The 21,034-nt window shown below is 42.3% G+C and overlaps 1 protein-coding gene across 3 annotated transcripts in view; it reads left to right on the top strand.

Moving 5' to 3' along the window:
* Positions 1–21,034, top strand: part of LOC134340993 (ubiquitin-associated and SH3 domain-containing protein B-like) — a 162,072-nt gene that overhangs the window by 132,791 nt on the left and 8,247 nt on the right. For 2 of the 3 annotated variants that reach the window (XM_063038662.1, XM_063038663.1), the window contains exons 7-12: positions 100–238; positions 1,770–1,890; positions 3,312–3,434; positions 4,668–4,760; positions 7,271–7,415; positions 19,297–19,403. In XM_063038662.1, coding sequence (XP_062894732.1) covers positions 100–238; positions 1,770–1,890; positions 3,312–3,434; positions 4,668–4,760; positions 7,271–7,415; positions 19,297–19,403 — 728 coding nt within the window. The remainder of the gene's footprint in view (positions 1–99; positions 239–1,769; positions 1,891–3,311; positions 3,435–4,667; positions 4,761–7,270; positions 7,416–19,296; positions 19,404–21,034) is intronic. The other variant, XR_010016694.1, reaches the window with a different exon arrangement.

The following is a 21,034-nucleotide window of genomic DNA, read 5'->3' as shown; positions in this document are numbered from 1 at the left end:
ACTACTTGGGTGTATGACTGATGTGTGCTATAGAGATGTAGGTCTGTTTCTCATCTAATTTATTGATACAAAGACTTTGTCTCCTGGGTGTTTACTCAGATCGAACTCATTTCTGACTGCGGCTGCTCCTGCTGGTGCCGGTTTATGTGACGGAGCTCTTCGGAGGAGGAACCAGGAAGAGCAGGGGCCTGGCGAGGCTCTGTCACTGCCTTCTAATGTCATCTGCCACCCAATGTCGGTAAGTTACATTTCCACTGGAACTAACCAATTAGTGTTGAAGGGAAGCGGATAGTCCTGTTTTTATATAAGTGGCTTGCAGAAGCTGGGGGTCAGATGGTACGACCTGTACCAACTCTTGGACGCACTCACTGATATTTTCTCATGCCTCTGCAATGAATCTCCTAAGCTTTTGTTCTATTGCCTTTGGAATGAATGTTTCCTCGTTTGTACAATATGTTCCACCCCATAGTTCTCTGAATCTCACTCAGACTCCATTGCTAATTGACTTTATCTTCTAGGTGAAGTTATTTTATTATATATCCATTGAACTCTCTTAATAGATCTACTAAATCTTAATATTCCTTTTAAAAGGGCGGTAAAGCCAACGTTTGCAGCACCTCTCTAATAAACTTGTTCTACTTAGCATCCTTCCTAGGGTGTGATGCTAAACCAAACTCGTACTCACCATGAGCATGGTAGGAGAGCGATGGAAACTGGTTGACATCAGCTGAGGGTGGGATTTCTGTCGCCGGAGACTGGTGTTCCTTGACACCAAATGTGCAAAGTGTGCCACCTGCTGGATAAAACCAAGCAACATGACGGCCAAAATCTTAATTTCCAAAATTTCCCAGAAGAGACTGGGGTATGGATTCCTGCTAATAAAAATATATGGTGGTATTTTTGTTATGTTTAAAAATACTGTCACATTTATATCTTAAAGTATTGTATCTCCCAAAGTAACAGGCAAATTAACAAGAAATGCAAAAGGATTACAGATTTTGTAAGCTGGTTTGAACACTCATTCCTTCACCAAACTCTAAATGCATGGGCAATCAGAAATGTGAAAAATGCTGCGCAAGTGTTTTACGGGTGGGTCAGGGCTGGGCGAGCAGTGGAATTCCCCTGAAGGAGGTCACAAACTATTTGCAGACATTAATTCTCTAGCTCTCCAGCAGCTGACAATGCATGAAGTGGGTAATTGACATCCAGTTAAGTTCTATGAGTCACTGCAGTATGTGGAGTAAGCAAGTCTGAGTTCACCTCTACATACTGACCTAACAACCTCCACTTTAAATTGCAATGAATTCCACAGATTCACCACCTTACAGCTCAAAAAATTCCTCCTCATCACTATTCTAAGAGGATGCCCTCATATTTTTGATCTGTGCCCTCTGGTCCTAGACTCCCCCACTGTTGGAAACGCCTTCTACATTTTACTCTGTCTAAGCGTTTCAATATTCAATAAGTTTCAATGAGATCTCCTCTCATTCTTCTGAACTCCAGCAAGTACAGGTCCAAAGCCATCCAATGCTCCTTGTACATTAACTCTTTTATTCCCAGAATCATTCTCTTGACCCTCCTCTGGACACTCTCCAATTTCAGTTGAACATCTTAACTGGTCAATCAACAAGCAAACATTTTGAAAAGTCGGTTTTGAATGAGGTCCCAGATGGAAAATGCCGATTTTGTTCATGCTGTTTGAGATACTTTCCCCATTATTTGCCTTTCATTGTGCTTCGTAAGTGTTCATTTACTTCATCTTGTCACAGATGCTGTATAAGAACTCTCGGTCCAGTCCACAGAAACGGGATCTGTACATTTGCCGGCATGGAGAGAGGATGGATGTGGTTTTTGGGAAGCACTGGCTCTCTCAATGCTTTGATTCGAAAGGTTTGTATGTGTCCTTGCTTACAGGAAGCACTTGTTTCTATTAGTTTGATCTGATCTGAGGAAGAATATGCCTTGAAAACACAGGCAGGGCTGACATCTTCCAGTACAGTACTGACATCTTCCAGTACAGTACTGAGTGCTGAACTGTTGGGGTGTCCTCTTGGGTTAAACCAAAGCCCTTTTGGGTGGATGCATAAAGATGCAATGATGAGCTTCAAAAGGATGGCAAATCTTATCTCGAAATCAACAATGATCTCTTCCTTTGTTTCGTTGCTATCAGTGGGGCTTGCCATTAGCAAATCTCCTATATTATAGCAGTGACGATCCTTTGAAGATTCAATTGGCTGTAAGTTCTTTCTGACCTCCTGAGGTCAAGAAAGATAATAGAATAATGCAGATCTTTTGTCATCTTATGGGATTATGGTTCCATGAGTGTCTATTACCCTAATCATGCTGGAATACTTAGTCCCACAAGCTGTTGGGCAAGAGTTAGAATCCATGACTATCCAAATCCTGTAACTATACATTCATTTTCCTGCAATAGGCAGTGATCAGGAATGAGAAACAGAATTTCATCTTCTAGCTTGGACTCTGTGGTCTGTGAGTTCTTTTCACCTTTTTTTTCTTTTTAGCAGTTTGTGCAACTTGTTGGTTGGTTTGATGTTTTTCTTTGAACGGGTTTCAGGGTTGTCTTTGTTTTGTGGCTGTCTGTGGGAAGATGAATCTCAGGGTTGTGTACTGCATACATACTTTGATAATCGTATTTTGAATCTTTGAAGGTGCCTGTTTAAGTTTGTTGTCATGGGTATACACAGCCAGGGCGTAAATGCCATAAAAATGAGCTTTTTTTTGGAAGTAGCAGCACAGTACATTACAAACGTGACTTGCATCAGCTTAAATTAACTTAATATGATATTCGATGAATCTCCTTTGAGGATTTGGTGGCTGGTTAACTTTCAACGACTCCATTGCTGTGAATGCATGGATAACAGGAAAGGCATTTCTAATGTTGGTGTGAGAAAGATACAAAGACCATGTCTGAATACTGTGGCTTCTGGACTTGATTCAGGGATTGAGGTATGTTGTAGACAGAGGACTATGTTGAACCACAAGGTGACAAGAATGAGAGATGCCAAATGCTCTCTCAAGGCATTTTTTTTTTACTTGTAGCTGCAGTGCCTCATGGTATCTTTCACCTTAGTCCCTTCTCCCCTTGAAGTCAACCAACAGTCGGCATTTTGAAACTGTGCCCTGTTTGGCTTTCGACTGATTTTCCTCACTGACCTGCTGCTGGGAATTTAAAGTAAACAGAAATATTAATCTCTTCAGAGTGAATGTGCTAATGCTAAATCTCATTTTAGCTGCTGGGTTTTGTTCAGACATTTTTCAAGATAATCCTCTGACATTTGCTCTTGAAATAGGTAATTACATAAGGTCCAATTTGAACATGCTCCCAGCTTTACCTCAGAGAAGTGGCGGCTACAAAGACTATGAGAAAGATGCTCCTATCACTGTGTTTGGCTGCACACAGGCCAGGCTTGTGGGTAAGTTAATACTAGTTTGAGTCATCTCATGCTTTGTGCATCTTGTTCCTCTTTGTTACACTCATGTAACAAGGAGCTCTTCACATGTGGAGCTCTTGTGCCCCATTTGCTTCACAGTCGTTGGTTTGGGCCCACAATTGTAAAGGGAAAGGAAGTTGATTCTCAGTTGTACAGAACCTTGGGCAAGATCTCTCAAATGGAGAGCTGTATTGAGTTTTGTGCACCATATCAAGTCAAGTCAAGTTCACTGTCATTTAACTATATACATATTGTCAAATGAGACAATGTTTCTCCAAACCAGGGTATAAAGCACAGTCGTACATAACACGCAATAACTTATGAAAGTAAGGATAAAATTTACAGATGAATTATGCATAAATAACAAACTAAAGTGTATAAGTTAAATATTGTAGGGTGCAGAACAGATTAACCAGTGATACTTCAAATGTGATGTAGCAGGGAGTTCAGACACCTAATGGCCTGAAGGAAGAAACTGTTTCCCATCCTGACCCTTCTTGGCTCTATGCATCGGAGTTTCCTGCCTGGTGGTTGAAAGTCAGAGGATGCTGGATGGATGAGTGGGATCCTCAATAATACTAAGGGCCCTGTGTATGCAGCGCTCCTGATAAGTGTCCTTTATGGATGGTAGGGAGATCCCTATGATCCTCTCAGCCATTCTCACAGTCCTTTGTAGGGACTTCTGACCCGATACCCTGCTGCTTCCACACCAGATGGAGATGCAACTTGTCAGAATGTTCTCAGTGGTGCTCCTGCAAAACGTAGTTAAGATGGGGGTGCGGGGTGCTCGCTTGCCTCAGTCTCCTTCGGAAGTGGGGGTGCTGCTGTGTCGTCTTGTTCAGGGAGGTGATACCAAGGGACCAGATGAGGTCATCAGTGATGTATATTCCCAGGAACTTGCTGCACTTAACTAAGCATCTGTAAAATGAAATTTAGGTCTTGATTTGATTTCATTTTGTGTTCTTTCATGAAGGCGCATTGCGTTCATGGTTGGCATTTAATGCCCTTCAGGAGCTGGTGACAATGAGCAAGTGTTGGGACAGCTGAAAATGTTTTAAGAGGAGTTAAGCGGGAAATTTTTAATCGAACCTGATAACAGTTAGGGCACAGTATTATAACCTCCTCATAACATGCGAGGAAGAAGCTGGAGAAAGGGTTTACATTGTCTGAAGAGCATGTTGGAAGATGAATCTGATTGTTGTGTGTGACTTGCAGGCGAGGCTCTCCTGGAGAGTAAATCTGTAATTGACTACGTGTACAGTTCACCCTCGCTTCGCTGTGTGCAGACTGCATTCAACATACTAAGAGGTAAGAGGACATTTCCGATTGTTAACATATCCATCGCTCGCTTTACATTATCTAAACTACAACTCCTTTCCAGGTGTCTCACTCTGTCCCCTTCTATCCTCCACCAAGGCTTATGACTTCAATAGCCTGTCATGTTTTCACCCATGGTCCCCCTGGCTCCTTCACTACTTTCCCCAGACCCCTTGCCTTTGCTTGCCTAGACCTTCCTGCACCTTTTATAACAGACATCCTCAAAATCCCTCGCTTTAAGCATGTGACCAGTTATAATTAACTGGTGATTTCAGCCATGCACTTTTCCTAAAGCTTTCATGATTGTCTTCAGTGACTCATAGCTTTTGGAAAATCACCAAAGATGTAATTCGGGTTGTATGCGCTGGCTGGGATGGAAATGACTGAGTCCTGTCAGTCAGCAACTGGAATCCACAGCATTAAGCCACTAGAATAGAATGCATGCATGTCTGTTGTGTTATCTAGCTGTCCTCCATGCATTTTGTACCACCAGGTTCAAGGGCAGCTCGACCTTGCTGTTATAGGATTATGGAAAGGTTCCCTTGCATGATAGGATAGACTACTGATCTTATAATCCACCTCATTTTGATCTTGTACCTTATCAGCTCACTACATTGCACTTTCTCTGCAGCCATTACGCTTTATCCTGTTTTCTGTTATTGTTTTATCTTGTACAGCCTCAATGCACTGTAATGAATTGATCTGTGTGAACACAAGACAAGACAAAATACTCAAAGTACATTTCTTATCCAAGTACGTATGCAGTATGCAACCCTGCGATTAGTCTTCCCACAGACAGCTATGAGACAAAGAAACACTGTTCAAAGAAAACGTCAAACACCCAACACGCAAAAAAAAACAAATTGCACACAGAATATTAAACTTCAAACCACAGAATCCTTGAAACAGTCCAAGAATGTTCAGTTCAGTTCAATTTAGCGCTGTGTTGTTCGTTGACTGCAGGTCACGGAGCCAGTCTGTCCTGATAACATCGCGCAAAATGGCAATATAAACAAAAATGGAGTAATCAGAAGCACATGAACGACAGAGTTCTCTAAAAACGAATCAATCTTGCTCAACACTTTAATGGGCAAGTTGGTTGAGAATTAGAGCTCACCTTGGTTTCTCGCTCTGCCATTGGACTGCACACTCCGTTCTCAACCATGCCGAATTCCCTCAGAGACAGTAAAAGTGCAGATCACTCAGTTGGCCCAAAAACAGATTATCAAAATGTAAATTGCAGGCTCCAATTGCACACAGATTAGTAGTATTAAGTATATTTAAAAGAAGTAGTTTTGTGAACTGTCTGCGGGGCGTCGCTGTTATTCGCTTTGGTTGCTGGCGCCATTTTGCTCATTGTAGACATGCTCATAATTATATACAAGCTTTTCATTCAATATTGGTGCATATGACAAAAACAAACTCATTCCAATTTCAATCCTGCTTTCACAAAAAAAAATCTAATTTCATCCATGCAGTCGGTTTGCAGTGGTGCTTGGATAATTTATTTTAAAAGTCTACTTAGTCTGCAAATACTTAAATTATTCTTAAATTATTGTTGAATTTTCTTACGAGGAGAGGTTAAACAGGCTAGGCTTATGTCTGTTCGAGCTAAGGAGAAAGAAAGTTGTCTTGATTGAAATACAAGATTCTGGAGCAGGGTGGATGTAAACTGGAATTTTTCTCTTGTGGGCTACTGCATAAAGATGATGAGTCACTGAGTTTAAAAAAAAGAGAGGTTGGTATTTTCTCAAAGGACTGAGTTTTTGAAACTGTCCTCCTGTAAAGGGGATGGAAAAGTCTTGGAAAATTTTGAAGACAGAGTTAGATTCTTGATAAGCACAGGGATGAAAGGTTACTGGAAGTAGTTAGGATAGTGGAATTGAAGTTATCATCCATGATCCTACTGAGTGGTGGAGCAAGATTGAGGAAAGCAGCTTTCAAGCTGCTCCTAATTTGTACCTTTATGTGTCAGAGTCTAAGCACTTCCCCCTCCAAGAATGACCAACAAAATGGGGTCAGTAGCCACAGAATTTTGAAAACTTTGAGAATTTAACTGAGGTGTGCAGCAAATTAGGATGATGTGCTGTGCAAGTTATGCCATGCTCTGTACTGAGTAAACCTGATGGATAAGGTGGTCTTTTTTCTCATTTCTTTTTGTCTTTCACATAAGTCAAGGTGTCCCTTTCCTTCCAGCCAAAGTCATTGATGCTGTCTTGGGGCAGTTCTTTAGAGTATTGCTGGAAAGATCCATGTGTGCTTGCTTGTGGATTTTTATTCTCTTTTACTCCATTTTTATTTTCCTCTGTTCTTTTCATCTTTCATTCTTCTATTTTCCATCTCTTTTCCTCCTCTGGTCACAAGCATTTCTATGTGGGCCATTATAAATGCACATTCGTGCTGACCCTGGATCAGTGACCTATTTAACCTTGCTGATTTGGAGAGGTTCCTGGTGCTGAGCAAGTAATTGAGTTGGTGTTACTGTATTGCTTTGTTCACAGGATTTCAAAAGGAAAACCAGATAAAGATTCGGGTGGAGCCTGGACTATTTGAATGGACAAAGTGGGTTTCTGGAAGTACATTACCAGCATGGATGACACCAGAGGAACTTGCAGCAGCAAATCTGGGGACTGACACAACCTACAAGTAAGAATTGAGATTGAAAGTGGTGACTAAATATTGCTACCCAGAAGGGAGAACACTGTCCATCGTATGGATCAAGTAGTTTGATCTCGAACCAGCTTGTGAGAAGTATTTTAATCTCTTGAAATCCTGATTGATATGGGTGTGTACAAGCGTGCAATACAGAAAGTGGTTATTCTTGTTCTTGTATGTTATGGTGTCATTCTTTTAAACCACTTTCAGCAGGTTCAGAAGATCAAAATTGTTAACTTTTATACTACACGTTACATACAAGGATATGACAAAAAAATGGCTGGAGTCGCTTAGAACTTTTGTGCAAGGATGTTTATTAGGTGCATCAAAAATTAAATTTGCAAAAATTAGTGAAAATAGCGAAAAGAAAACTCAATGTTTACAAAAAGGTATCTACCAGAAAAAAACAAGAGCTACATATTATCGCAAACACAAGGAAATCTGCAGATGCTGGAATTTCAAGCAACACCCATCAAAGTTGCTGGTGAACGCAGCAGGCCAGGCAGTATCTCTAGGAAGAGGTACAGTCGACGTTTCAGGCTGAGACCCTTCGTCAGGACCTGCGTTCACCAGCAACTTTTATGTGTGTAGCTACATATTATGTCCAGTGTGAACTCCTGGCAGTTTGATCTCTTTCTGTCTTGGGGCGAATAGCTCCTGTTTTATTTTAGGCACTAGGACGTGTGATCTTTAATTATCAACAAAGTTAACTTAAGACTGCACATGAATTAGGATATGATGCACCCCACTAAGTAGTTACAATCACATTACAAAATAAACATGGGGTTAGGGTCTCTGTTGCTTCAGAATGATGGCTGTTATGGTGCCCCCTTGTGGTCACTGAGGTACTGCAGGACTGTGAGTCTGTCCACTGGGTTGTGCTCTCGGATCCATGTTCTGGTGTCTGGAGGAAGAACCCACATCAATCTCCTTCTTGGACTTCTGCGCTGGTTGAATCCATTGCTGGTAGAGACCCCTCAGGCAACGGTACGTCTCAGTGGGTGACTCCCCTGATGGCAGAGTACCAGAATGAAAGTGTTGGCAATAGGTTTCTGCCGAGATTCAAACTTAGCCAGCAGCAGCACCTTCAGGTCAGGATAGTTGTTGGACCTCTCTTCATCCATTGCAGTGTCAGCTTCCTGTCAGTAGTGGCACGAGCTGGCAGGCCTACTCCTCCTCTGGCCATTGCCATATCCAGGCCGTCCTCTTGAACCTGAAGAGATGGTTCGCAATATCGTCACCTTGTTGATAAGAAGGCATCTTGGGACCCGTCCACAGGCTTTGGAGTTCCTTCCTAAAAGCATCATCTCTCCTCTGCTGGGCAGACAGAAAGTGTCTGAACAGATTTCCCAGGGAGGGTTCGGAGATAGTACCACTTGAAGGTCTTTTTGCTTCTGGCCTGAAATTCTTCCTCCTCTGAGGTCTCCGCTGTTTCCCAGGCATCTGCTTCACTTTCGGTCTCGAGGGTTTCCTGACTTGGGACCACAATCCCACTCTTCTCAGAGTTGAACACACCCCTTTGCAACTGGCCATCCCACCGCTGCCACCATATGTCAGATACGTGGGTTAGGACCAAAGGAAACAATGGCTGGAGTCGCTTAGCACTTTAGTGCAAGGGTGTTTATTAAATGCATCAATAATCAAACTTACAAAAATTAGCAAAAATAGCGAGAAGAAAAACTGCCAATGTTTACAATAAGATATCTAGCAGGATAGCTCTCTAGCCTTCCCTCCACTGTGTGTGGTGGGTAAGGCACCATAAAGCTGACACAAGTGTATCAGCTCGCTTTAGGAGCAACTATTGGAATATACTGGGAAAGACATTGAAGCGCATATACTCAGCGCAACGACAGCAGAATGGCAAGGCAAAGTTTGTATGCGTATGTGTAAATGCATATGTGTAAGGAGTGTGTTTACTGAGTGCTCTCCATCACAATGTAATGAGAAGTGAATCTATGTTGAAAGGTAGGAAGGGAGATGAGGTGTGGGATGGGGGAATTTGGAATGACTTGATCGTGCTCAGGATTGCATCACCGTTCCACAACTTTCTGAAATTCTCTGATGTTATTTTGGTTTACATGTGCTGTTCAGAATATTTTCCCTGTTAATCTACAGTACAATGTAATCAGGATTCTAGTTTGCAAAATGCACCTCCCAAACTGTACACACTGCAGCCATGGTGCGCTGCTAGTAGTCGGAATGAGGGAAGAGAAGTCAAAGGAGGGATACAACAGCTGCATTTTGAATGCTGATGAGGAATAGTAACATTACAACAAAAGTTTGATAATATAATCTGCTTTTATGCTATGGATTCTTTGTACTTTCTCCAATACATGTATATGTTCATTATTTTTTATTTGGTATTTTTAAAAACTTCAACTATGTTTTCATTTATCACTATAGAAGGAGTTCTTTGAACTGTCAAATGAAATCATATCTGCTCAATATCAAGGAGAGATTAAAAAGAAATCCCATGATATTATTTCAGGAAAAGCAACAGAGATATTCTGGGTGTGACCTGTATCTGTCCCTCAGTCAACATTTCTAAAACTGATCACCTAGTCAGTCACACCATTTTATTTGTGGGAGCTCAGCATGCACAATTTCCTGCTAGTTTTTAAAAAAAAATATGTAGTAGAGCAATTAGAACCCTTAAAGTACTATTGGTTAGATAGTGCTAGGGCTTTTGAAAGGAATGTGTAAAAGTTGCTACAGAATTGCAGATCTTCCTTTCATTCTCTTTTAAATGGATGTTGAATTGAGGCTAATCATAAACAGCTGATACTAGAAATCTTGAGCAACACACAAAGTGCTGGAGGAACTCAGCAGGCCAGGTAGCATCTATACTTGCTGCCCGTACTGGTCTTTAGGGCAGCAATGAAGGTCCTCCATTTCTGTCTCAATTGAAGGATTCTTCATGGCTGCTTCTATAACAATTGTATTTGACCAGTCAGGGTCGTTAGCCCTGAACTGAACCCCCATACCTGGAGGGCCAGTGGACCACTCTTAGTGTGGCCTCTCCTCTTTGACCTGTTTAGCATGGGTGACCCTACCAAGAGCCAAAGCCACAAGGCCCTGACTCCAGCCAACATAAATCTCTGGGTCATTGAGGCACGCAAGCCTCCAAGCCCTGAGACAAGCTTGTGGTCCTCTTGGAGGAGACAGCATCTATGAAGAGGAATAAATACACTGAAGGGTCTCAATCTGAAACATCGACTGTGTATTCCTCTCCATAGATGCTGCCTGACCTACTGTTAAATTGTGGCTAATGGGTTGAATCCAATTAGTTGAAACACAGGTGAACACCATCTCCCCTAGGGATCACCTTTACACAATTACTGTGCAAGGATTAAGTAGGGACTTGCCCATGTACTCTTGTAGGGGTGGTGGTGGGGGAAACCTTACAAAATCAGAGATGCCTCGAAGCTCTTTGTGCATAAACAGATGGTAATGAAATTACTTGCAAATCTAGGAAAATGACCGCAGGAGCAATGACGGCAAGGGATGAGGGGGAGAAAGAACTTCCTGTACTTCCTGAACCTTCACATGGGAACCTATTTTACTGTTGATGGATAAAATAAGAAAATAAGTAGGGCACATTGAGACCAGTGAGGTTTGAAAGTTAGAGCTGGTCTCATTGAAAGGTATTTTGGATGATAAGTGTGTCGATGCTCCAAATCAAGTTTTCTATGTTTTTTGGCTGAAGAGCTGAGATTACTGATTTAGAAATTACTTCAAGCTATTTGTTTTGTGTTAGAACAGTACTGTGGGTCACCTCATGCTGTGTTAAAGTTACAAAAAAGATCAATGGCTTTATCTGTTGTTCTCAGAACAGGTGTTGTCAGGTGCAATGATAGCAGTGGAGTGGGGACCTGCTCCTGGACATGCAAGAATAACTTGGTCAGCCTTCTGAGGAAAACAGCCCATATTTTGTACAGGGGACCTAAAGACCACAGCTAGGAAGATGCTGGGGAAAATTTTGGAAGGACATGAATATAGTTTATGAATGCTTGAAGCAGATTAATATCTGTGTCCAAATATACTCAAGGACCAAGTGGGCAGAAGGAAAAGCAGATGAAATTCTCTCATAGCCATATAGACAGAAACCAGCCACTTGGGCTACCACGTCAATATCAGCCATCATCTTGGTAGCGATGTACATTCCACCTCAGGCCTGTGTCAGACAGGCTGTAGACAAACTGAGCAACATAATCAATAGGCATGCAACAGTGAACCCTGATGCCTTCCCCATCATTTTGGTGGGATTTTAATCAGTCCAGCTTGAAAAAGTCACTAAATAATCGTTACCAACATATCACTTGTGGTACCAGAGGAACCAACACATTGGACCACTGTTCTACTACCATCAAGAGCGCTTACCGTGCTATCCCACACCCACACTTTGGAAAGTCTGATCACCTGGCTGTACTTCTACTCCCTGAGTATAGGCAGAGACTGAAGACCACAGCACCAGTAGTGAGGACTAAGAAGGTATGGGCAAAGGAGGCACAGGAGCACTGACAGGACTGCTTTGAGTCGGTAGACTGGATGATACTCAAGGATTCATCTTCGGGTCTGAATGAGTATGCTACAACTGTCACTGACTTCATTTAAACCTGTGTGGATGAGTGTGAGCCGACAAGAACATACCGTACATACCCAAATTAAAACCCATGAATGAACCAGGAGCTTCGTACTCTGCTGAGGGCTAGATCTGTGGCATTCAAGTCTGGTGATCCAGGAATATACAAGGAGGCCAGGTACAACTTGCATAGGGTTTTCTCAAGCAAAGAACAGTTCTGAACAAGGTTAGAGGCAGAATGGGATGCGCGTCAACTCTGGCAGGGTTTGCAGACCATTACTTCCTACAAAGCTAAACCTAACGTCATGAATGGCAGTGATGCTGCACTCCCAGATGAGCTCAATGCCTTCTATGCACACTTTGAAAGGGAGAATAAAAACTATAGCTATGCAAATCCCTGTAGCATTCTGTGACCCTGTGATCTCTGTCTCAGAGGCTGTCATCAGACTGTCTTTCAAGAGGGTGAACTCTCACAAGGTGGCAGGCACCGATGGGGTACCTGGTAGGGCTCTGAAAACCTGTGCCAACCAATTGGTGGTGTTGAAAGGTATTTTCAATCTCTCATCGCTACAGCTAGAAGTGTCCACCTGCTTCAAAAGTGCAACAATCACACCAGTGCCCAAGAAGAGCAGGTTGAGCTGTCTTAACGACTATCATCTGTAGCATTTACATCTATGGTAATGAACTGCTTTCAGAGGTTGGTTACAGCTAGAATTAACTCCTGTCTCACCGAGGACCTGGACCCACTGCAATTTGCCTATCACCACAATAGGTCTACTGTGGATGTGGTCTCATTGGCTCTTCAAGCAGTCTTGGATCACCTGGACAATACTAATACCTATGTCAGGACGCTGTTCATTGACTGCAGCTCAGCGTTTAACAAAATCATTTGTATGGGTCTGATCGAAAAGCTCCAAAACCTGGGCCTCTGACCTTTCCTTTGTAACTGGATCCTCAACCTCCTCACCATGTCCCTCCTATATGCTGATTGATTACCACTTTAATTCGGCCAACAACAGTGTTGTCGCCAGCAAACTTAAATATGACCTTGTAGCTGTGCTTAGCCTCACAGTCATAAGCGTATAGTGAGTAGAGCAGGGGCTAAGCACACAGGCTTGTGGTGCACCTGTACTGATGGTGATTGCGGAGGAGATGTTGTTGCCACTCTGAACTGACCAACATATCACTTGTAGTACCAGAGGAACCAACATACTGGATCACTGTAACACCACCGTCAGAGTGCTTACCCCACGCCTACACTTCGGAAAGTCTGATCACCTGGCTGTACTTCTACTCCCAGAGACTGAAGACTGCAACACCAGCAGTGAGGACCAAGAAGGTATGGACAAGGGAGACGCAGGGGCACTTACAGGACTGCTTTGAATTGGTGGTCTGGAACGTATTCAGGGATTCATCTTCGAGTCTGAATGAGTACACTACAGTCGTCACTGACTTTATTAAAGCCTGTGTGGTTGAGTGTGTGCCTCCAAGAGCTTACTGTACACACAGGAATCAAAAGCTGTGGATCAACCAGGAGTTTCATAGTCTGCTGAGGGCTAGATCTGTGGCATTTACATCTGGTGACCCAGGCCTGTACAAGAAGACCAGGTCAGACTTGCAGAGGGCTATCTCAAGAATGAAGAGACAATTCCAGGAGAGGTAGGAGGCGACATCGGATGCACGTCAACTCTGGCAGGGTTTGCAGGCCATTAGTTCCTGCAAAGCCAAACCCAACATCATGAATGGCAGTGATGCTTCACTACCAGATGAGCTCAATGCCTTTCAATCTTGCTTTGGAAAGGTTGACATGGATCCAATCTCATTGGCTCTTCACTTGGCCTTGGGTCACCTCAATAATACAAATACCTACGTCAGGATGTTGTTTATTGACTACAGCTCAGTGTTTAAAGCAATCATTCCTACAGTTCTGATCAAAAAGCTCCAGAACCTGGGCCTCTGTACCTTTGTTTGCAACTGGATCCTCAACTTCCAAACTGGAAGACCACAATCTGTGTGAACCTGAAATAACATCTTCACCTCGCTGACAATCAACACTGGAGCACCTGAAGAATGTGTGCTGAGCCCACTGCTCTACTCTCTCCACATCCATGACTGTGTGGCTAGGCTCAGCCTAAAATGCCACAGCTTTTGGTGGCAGAATTTCTAACGGTGATGTGAAGATGTACAGTAGTGAGATATATCAGCTAGTTGAATGGTGGTGCAACAGATAACTTTGCACTCGGCGTCAGTAAGACCGAAGAACTGATTGTGGACTTCAGAAAGGGTAAGATGAGGGAACACACACCAGTCTTCATAGAGAGATCAGAAGTGGAAAGAGTGAGCAACTTCAAGTTCCTGGTGTCAACATCTCTGAGGATCTTTCCTGGACCCAACATATCAATGCAGTTACAAAGAAGGAATGATATCAGCTATATTTCATTAGGAACTTGAAGGGGTTTGGTATGTCACCAAAGATGCTCACAGATATACTGCAGTGAACATACTAATGTGGCTGTGTCACTGTCCAGTATGCGGGTTACTGCACAGGATCGAAATAAATTGCATAAAGTTGTAAACTCGGTCAGCTCCATCCTGGGCACTAGCCTCGATGGCATCCAGGACATCTTCAAGGAGCAATGCCTCAAAAAGTTGATATCCATCATTAGGGACCCCCATCACCCAGGACATGCTTTCTTCTCATTGCTACAATCAGGAAGGAGGTACAGAGGCCTGAAGGCACACACTTAATGATTCAGGAACGGATTCTTCCCCTCTGTCATCAGGTTTCTGAATGGACATTGAACCCATGAACACACCTCACTCCTTTTTTGCACTACTCATTTAATTTAACATGATATTGTTACATAACCAGCAACAATGAATATCAATCGAGACAGGTTATATAAAAACAACCAAACATTTATTAAACACGGATAAACGATAAAAAAAACAAACGAGAACTTTAACTGGAAGTTAACCGATACACAGCCGTTCAACAAATCGTCACTTGGCACTGGTTCTTAAAGCATTAAATGCGAAAACAATTCTTAAAGCGATAAAGTCAGATATAGTTTTTAAAATGGTAAATTCGAAAGTCCAACAGATTCATACTTTCAATTGGGAGAGACTTCTCTGGAGAAGGATTTCTTCATAGACGTAACCTTCCTGCTGGTTCTGTTCAAAGGATTCACGATGCAGTAAATAGTTTAAAACAACTGACCTTAATTTCTTTTAGAGAGAGCAAACCTTTGCATGAACTCTTTTCTCTTTTGGCAACAGTTATCTTTAATGCAGGTTGCTACTCCTTCAACGAAGACTCAATAAGGTCAATCCTTTGTTAAACTGCCGAACGATGCCGACTCCTCTCAATCCTTCGGGTCCTGTACTTCGATAAAGTCTTCACTCTACTACTGCTGGAATAGGGTAAATCAGCACATCTAGCCAAAAATTTCCAGTCCAATAATATTATATCTTGCAACAGAACGCACAACCCATTTCAAAAATGAAACTGCGTCACAAAAACAAACACGCAACAGAAACGGAGACACAGCACGTTCTACCTGGAAATCTACAAACTAAAAACTAACTGCGTCATCTGAGGTCTTCCCTTATATACCCATGGTGCACATGTCATCACGTGACCTCACATCGGCGGGAAAATCACATCAGGTGACCTCCAAAAGACCATTACATCATTCTCACAAAAAAAAAACACACAGATCTCCTTGAGGCATGTAACAGATATATACCTGTAATTCACATTATTTATTGCAAAATACTGCTGCTGGTGAGATTAAATCTGATTCTGACCACTCCTCCTGACAGTGCATTCCAAGGACTCTCCAATCTCTGGGGTAAAAGAAGCATCCTCAGACTCCATCTGTCCTCTAGTTTTATTCACCTCTAAGTGGTAAAGATTAAGGGAGAGATACTGGAGAATTCCTTGAGTGAATGTGGTCAAGATTGAGGTATATAAGTTTACTGAGAGCAAGATAGACTGAAGGAATCCATCTGTTCCTCTCTATTCCTAGGACCTTACCATTCATGAAGTCCTGACCTCAGTACCTTCAATGTATTTCCTTGCATTTATCAGGATTAAACTCCATCTGCCATTTGTTACCCTATTTTTACCATCACATCGATATCACCCTAAGACTGTCCTCCTCACTGTCAACAACTCCACTGATCTTCATGTCATCTGTAAACTTGTGATTGTGGCCCCTACATCCACATGCAAATCATTCATGTATATTGCAAACAGCAAGGGTCCTAGCATCTGTTCCTGTGGAACACCACTAGTCACAAGCACCTAATCATAAAAGCAATCCTGTCCTTGCGCATGATGTTGGGTGACCTCCCTAATGTGTAGCAGTGTGCGGGAGGAGGGATTTGGGAGTTGACGTGCCTGTTCCGTTGGTTGTTGGTTTTTTTTTGCGGGGAGGTGGGATTTGGGGGTTCATGATCGTGCTGCTTTTTTTTTCTTTCTTGGTTTCGTGGTGACCCAGAGAATTGAAGAATTTCAGAGTTGTATACTTTGATCATTAATGAACATTTGAACTGTGAGAAGCAACATAGAATGCCAATAGCAGCAACCTTCAGTGAACTTACCACTTGGAAGCAGAGGGTGAATGTGATCATGACCTTCATGGATGTACTAGTTGATGCATACAAGGGAGGTTTTACTGAGATTCTAGCAGCGCTGAGTTCTCTGGACAAAGAATATGGTTTGAATATTGGCTCGTAAATCAAAGAGGATACTAAAAATAATAATATCAAAGAGGATACTAAAAGCTTTTTCAAGTATATAGAGAGTAAAAGACAGGTGAGAGTAGATATAGGACCGATAGAAAATGATGCTGGAGAAATTGTAATGCGAGATGAGGAGATGGCGGAGGAACTGAACGAGTATTTCGCATCAGTCTTTACTGAGGAAGACATCAGCAGTATACCGGACATTCAAGGGTGGCAGGGAAGAGAAGTGTGCGCAGTCACAATTACGACAGAGAAAGTACTCAGGAAGCTGAATAGTCTAAAGGTAGATAAATCTCCTGGACCAGATGGAATGCATCCTCGTGTTCTGAAGGAAGTAGCTGTGGAGATTGCGGAGGCATTAGCGATGATCTTTCAAAAGTCGATAGATTCTGGCATGGTTCCGGAGGACTGGAAGATTGCAAATGTCATTCCGCTATTTAAGAAGGGGGCAAGGAAGCAAAAAGGAAATTATAGACCTGTTATCTTGACATCGGTGGTTGGGAAGTTGTTGAAGTCGATTGTCAAGGATGAGGTTACAGAGTACCTGGAGGCATATGACAAGATAGGCAGAACTCAGCATGGTTTCCTTAAAGGAACATCCTGCCTGACAAACCTATTACAATTTTTTGAGGAAATTACCAGTAGGCTAGACAAGGGAGATGCAGTGGATGTTGTATATTTGGATTTTCAGAAGGCCTTTGACAAGGTGCCACACACGAGGCTGCTTAACAAGATAAAAGCCCATGGAATTACGGGAAAGTTACATACATGGATAGGGCGTTGGCTGATTGGTAGGAAGCAGAGAGTGGGAATAAAGGGATCCTATTCTGGTTGGCTGCCGGTTACCAGTGGTGTTCCACAGGGATCAGTGTTGGGGCTGCTTCTTTTTACATTGTACATCAACGATTTGGATTATGGAATAGATGGCTTTGTGGCTAAGATTCCTGATGATACGAAGGTAGGTGGAGGGGCCGGTAGTGCTGAGGAAACAGAGTCTGCAGAGAGACTTGGATAGATTGGAAGAATGGGCAAAGAAGTGGCAAATGAAATACAATGTTGGAAAGTGTATGGTTATGCACTTTGGCAGAAGAAATAAACGGGCAGACTATTATTTAAATGGGGAGAGAATTCAAAGTTCTGAGATGCAACAGGACTTGGGAGTCCTCGTACAGGATACCCTTAAGGTTAACCTCCAGGTTGAGTCGGTAGTGAAGAAGGCGAATGCAATGTTGGCATTCATTTCTAGAGGAATAGAGTATAGGAGCAGGGATGTGATATTGAGGCTCTATAAGGCGCTGGTGAGACCTCACTTGGAGTACTGTGGGCAGTTTTGGTCTCCTTATTTAAGAAAGGATGTGCTGACGTTGGAGAGGGTACAGAGAAGATTCACTAGAATGATTCCGGGAATGGGGGGGTTAACATATGAGGAACGTTTGTCCGCTCTTGGACTGTATTCCTTGGAGTTTAGAAGAATGAAGGGAGACCTCATAGAAACATTTCGAATGTTGAAAGGCATGGACAGAGTGGATGTGGCAAAGTTGTTTCCCATGATGGGGGAGTCTGGTACAAGAGGGCATGACTTAAGGATTGAAGGGCGCCCATTCAGAACAGAGATGTGAAGAAATTTTTTTAGCCAGAGGGTGGTGAATCTATGGAATTTGTTGCCACGGGCAGCAGTGGAGGCCAAGTCATTGGGTGTATTTAAGGCAGAGATTGATAGGTATCTGAGTAGCCAGGGCATCAAAGGTTATGGTGAGAAGGCGGGGGAGTGGGACTAAATGGGAGAATGGATCAGCTCATGATAAAATGGCGGAGCAGAATCAATGGGCCGAATGGCCTACTTCTGCTCCTTTGTCTTATGGTCTTATGGTCTAAATGTAGCTTCTACATAGCTTCATACATGCTGGTTGTTCTGTGAGTAAATAAGAACTATCAATTTTCAGATTGCTGTATTACAGACAAATTTTACAAATTGTGCTTTATTTGACATGGTTTTGGGAAGTACAAGCTGGAGAAATGTACTAGAAGATGAAAAATCTTAAAAAATGAGAAGGCTAACTTACAAATGGGCACAGACACCTGGAAGGAAATGCCTCTGTTAACTCTGCATTGAACTTTATCATCTGTGTTGAACTATATTTTTTTATATTAGGAATTGTGAATGAATTTCTACCCCTTAGAATAGTCTCAGGTAAGTATTTAGGTGTGCAGTGAGGTAATTGGATTTCTCTACCTCAGAAGACTATTGATTCTTGGTTGTTGAGTATATTATACCAAGATGGATGCTTTTTTGGCAATCAAAGGATATGATTATACAAACCAGTGGAATTGATCCCGATGTTTAGACTTTGGTATGGAATATTGGAGCTGCGGAAGGTGCAAGTGACCTCCTTCCTCTTCCATAAGCTTGAGGTGGCGGAGTCTCTTGTCACCTTGTACCATTTGGACCAATACACAGATTGCACGCCATCAGTCGTGACACTTCATTCATCTGACTCTCCCTCCTGTCTATTGCTAACTAGTGTTTGTATGTTGCAGACCTCACATACCGGCAAACAAACTGGGGATTTCGGAACCCTATGAGACATACATTAGCAGGAGTTGCCAGGTTATGAGGGAAATCCTGGCTGAATGTAAACTCAAAGGTAACTGTCACGTTCACTGCAAAGAAATTTTCATTTAACATCTGTATAGAAATAATGTTAGTGATCACTTTACCATCCCAAAAGCATCAAAACAGTGCTTAAAATTTTCAAAAACAAGATTTGTGATTTTTTTTCCTTTTGTTTTTAATGAATTGGCCAACATGATTTGTCCATCCTTATTGCCTTTGAACTAAGTGGCTTATTTCAGAGGGTATTCCAGCATCAACTACATGGGCTGAGGTAGGGTGCACCAGTCAGGATGATGGATACTAAGCACAAGAAATTCTGTGGATGCTGGAAATCTTAAGCAACTGACACAAAGTGCTAGAGAAACTCAGCAAGTCAAGTGGACTTTTCCCCTGAAGCAGCTGGGGTTTACAACAGTCCAGTCGTTTTGCAATCATCTTTGCAAAGGCTAGTTGTAATTTCTCCCCCCACAAATTCAGTTATGAATCCAAATTTAAATTCCATAGTGGCTGTGTTAGGATTTTAACTTGTGTCTTTGGATTTTTAGTTAAAGGACTAATAATTAACTGATGAAGCACCACCAAACAACTATTCTGCCATGGTAGGTTGTCAGTCAAACACAGTGCTATCTGAACATAGAAAGAAGCAGGAATAAACTCCCCACATCCAGTTTACTCTGCCATTCATTAATGTCATGGAAAATCCATTCTGAAATCTTTATAAATCTAAAGCAAATCAGCTAATCTGGATATTGGGCATCAATTTCAACACAAAAAAAAGTCCTCAACAACTCATTTGAGTTTATTATCATTTGCACAAGTACATGTAAACACAGATGCAATGAAAAACTTGCATCACAGGCACATAGCATCTTGTAAGCAGATTAAAGTAATTTAATTTTGTTAACATAATTAAACACAAGTCACATACACCTTTTACAAGAAAGAACACAATTAGAACAAATAACTGTCCATTTAAGTGCATAGTGGTCGAAATGTTCATGAAGTTGTTAAACTGTAGTGATTACAGTTGTTTCAAGAACAGAATGGTTAAAGGGAAATAGCTGTTCTTGAACCTGGTGGTGTGGAACTTCAGGCTTCTGTACCGTGTGCCTGATGGTAGTTGCAAAAAGATGACATGGTCCATGTGGTGGAAATCTTTGATAGACGTTGCCTCCTTGAGGCAGTGCCTCCTGTAGATGTCCAAAGTGGCTTCTCTAGGTAGAAAATTCCAAAGGTTCACAATCCTCTGCATTCAGAATTTATTCAATCTGGGGTTGACAGGGAGTGCTGCACTGTTGGAGCTCAAGTGAATTATTGAGCATAAACAGCCCATGCACCCTGCCCCCCCACCCCTCCCAGATGGATGTATAATATCCCAAGTTACCATTTGTGAAGAATAGGGAAGCACCGCTAATCATTATCCCAACCCTAATACCACTATAAACATGGTGTGGTTAACTATCATATTGCTGTTTGTGGTCTCTGGCTATATGTCCAGTATGCCGGCAAGAAGCATTTCGTTGGCTGTTGTAGGAGCCATGTATCTACTTTTTGTCCGTTGGAGCCATGTATCTATTTTCCGTCTGTATTGTATTTCGTGGCACATTTATTATGGTGGGTTGGGGCGTGGTAGAAGCAAATGAATGTAGTTATGTATTCACT

Source organism: Mobula hypostoma, chromosome X2, assembly GCF_963921235.1.
Source record: "Mobula hypostoma chromosome X2, sMobHyp1.1, whole genome shotgun sequence".
Taxonomy (NCBI): Eukaryota; Metazoa; Chordata; class Chondrichthyes; order Myliobatiformes; family Myliobatidae; genus Mobula; species Mobula hypostoma.
Note: the sequence above shows the minus strand (reverse complement) of the source record. Positions and strands in the feature narration are given on the sequence as shown.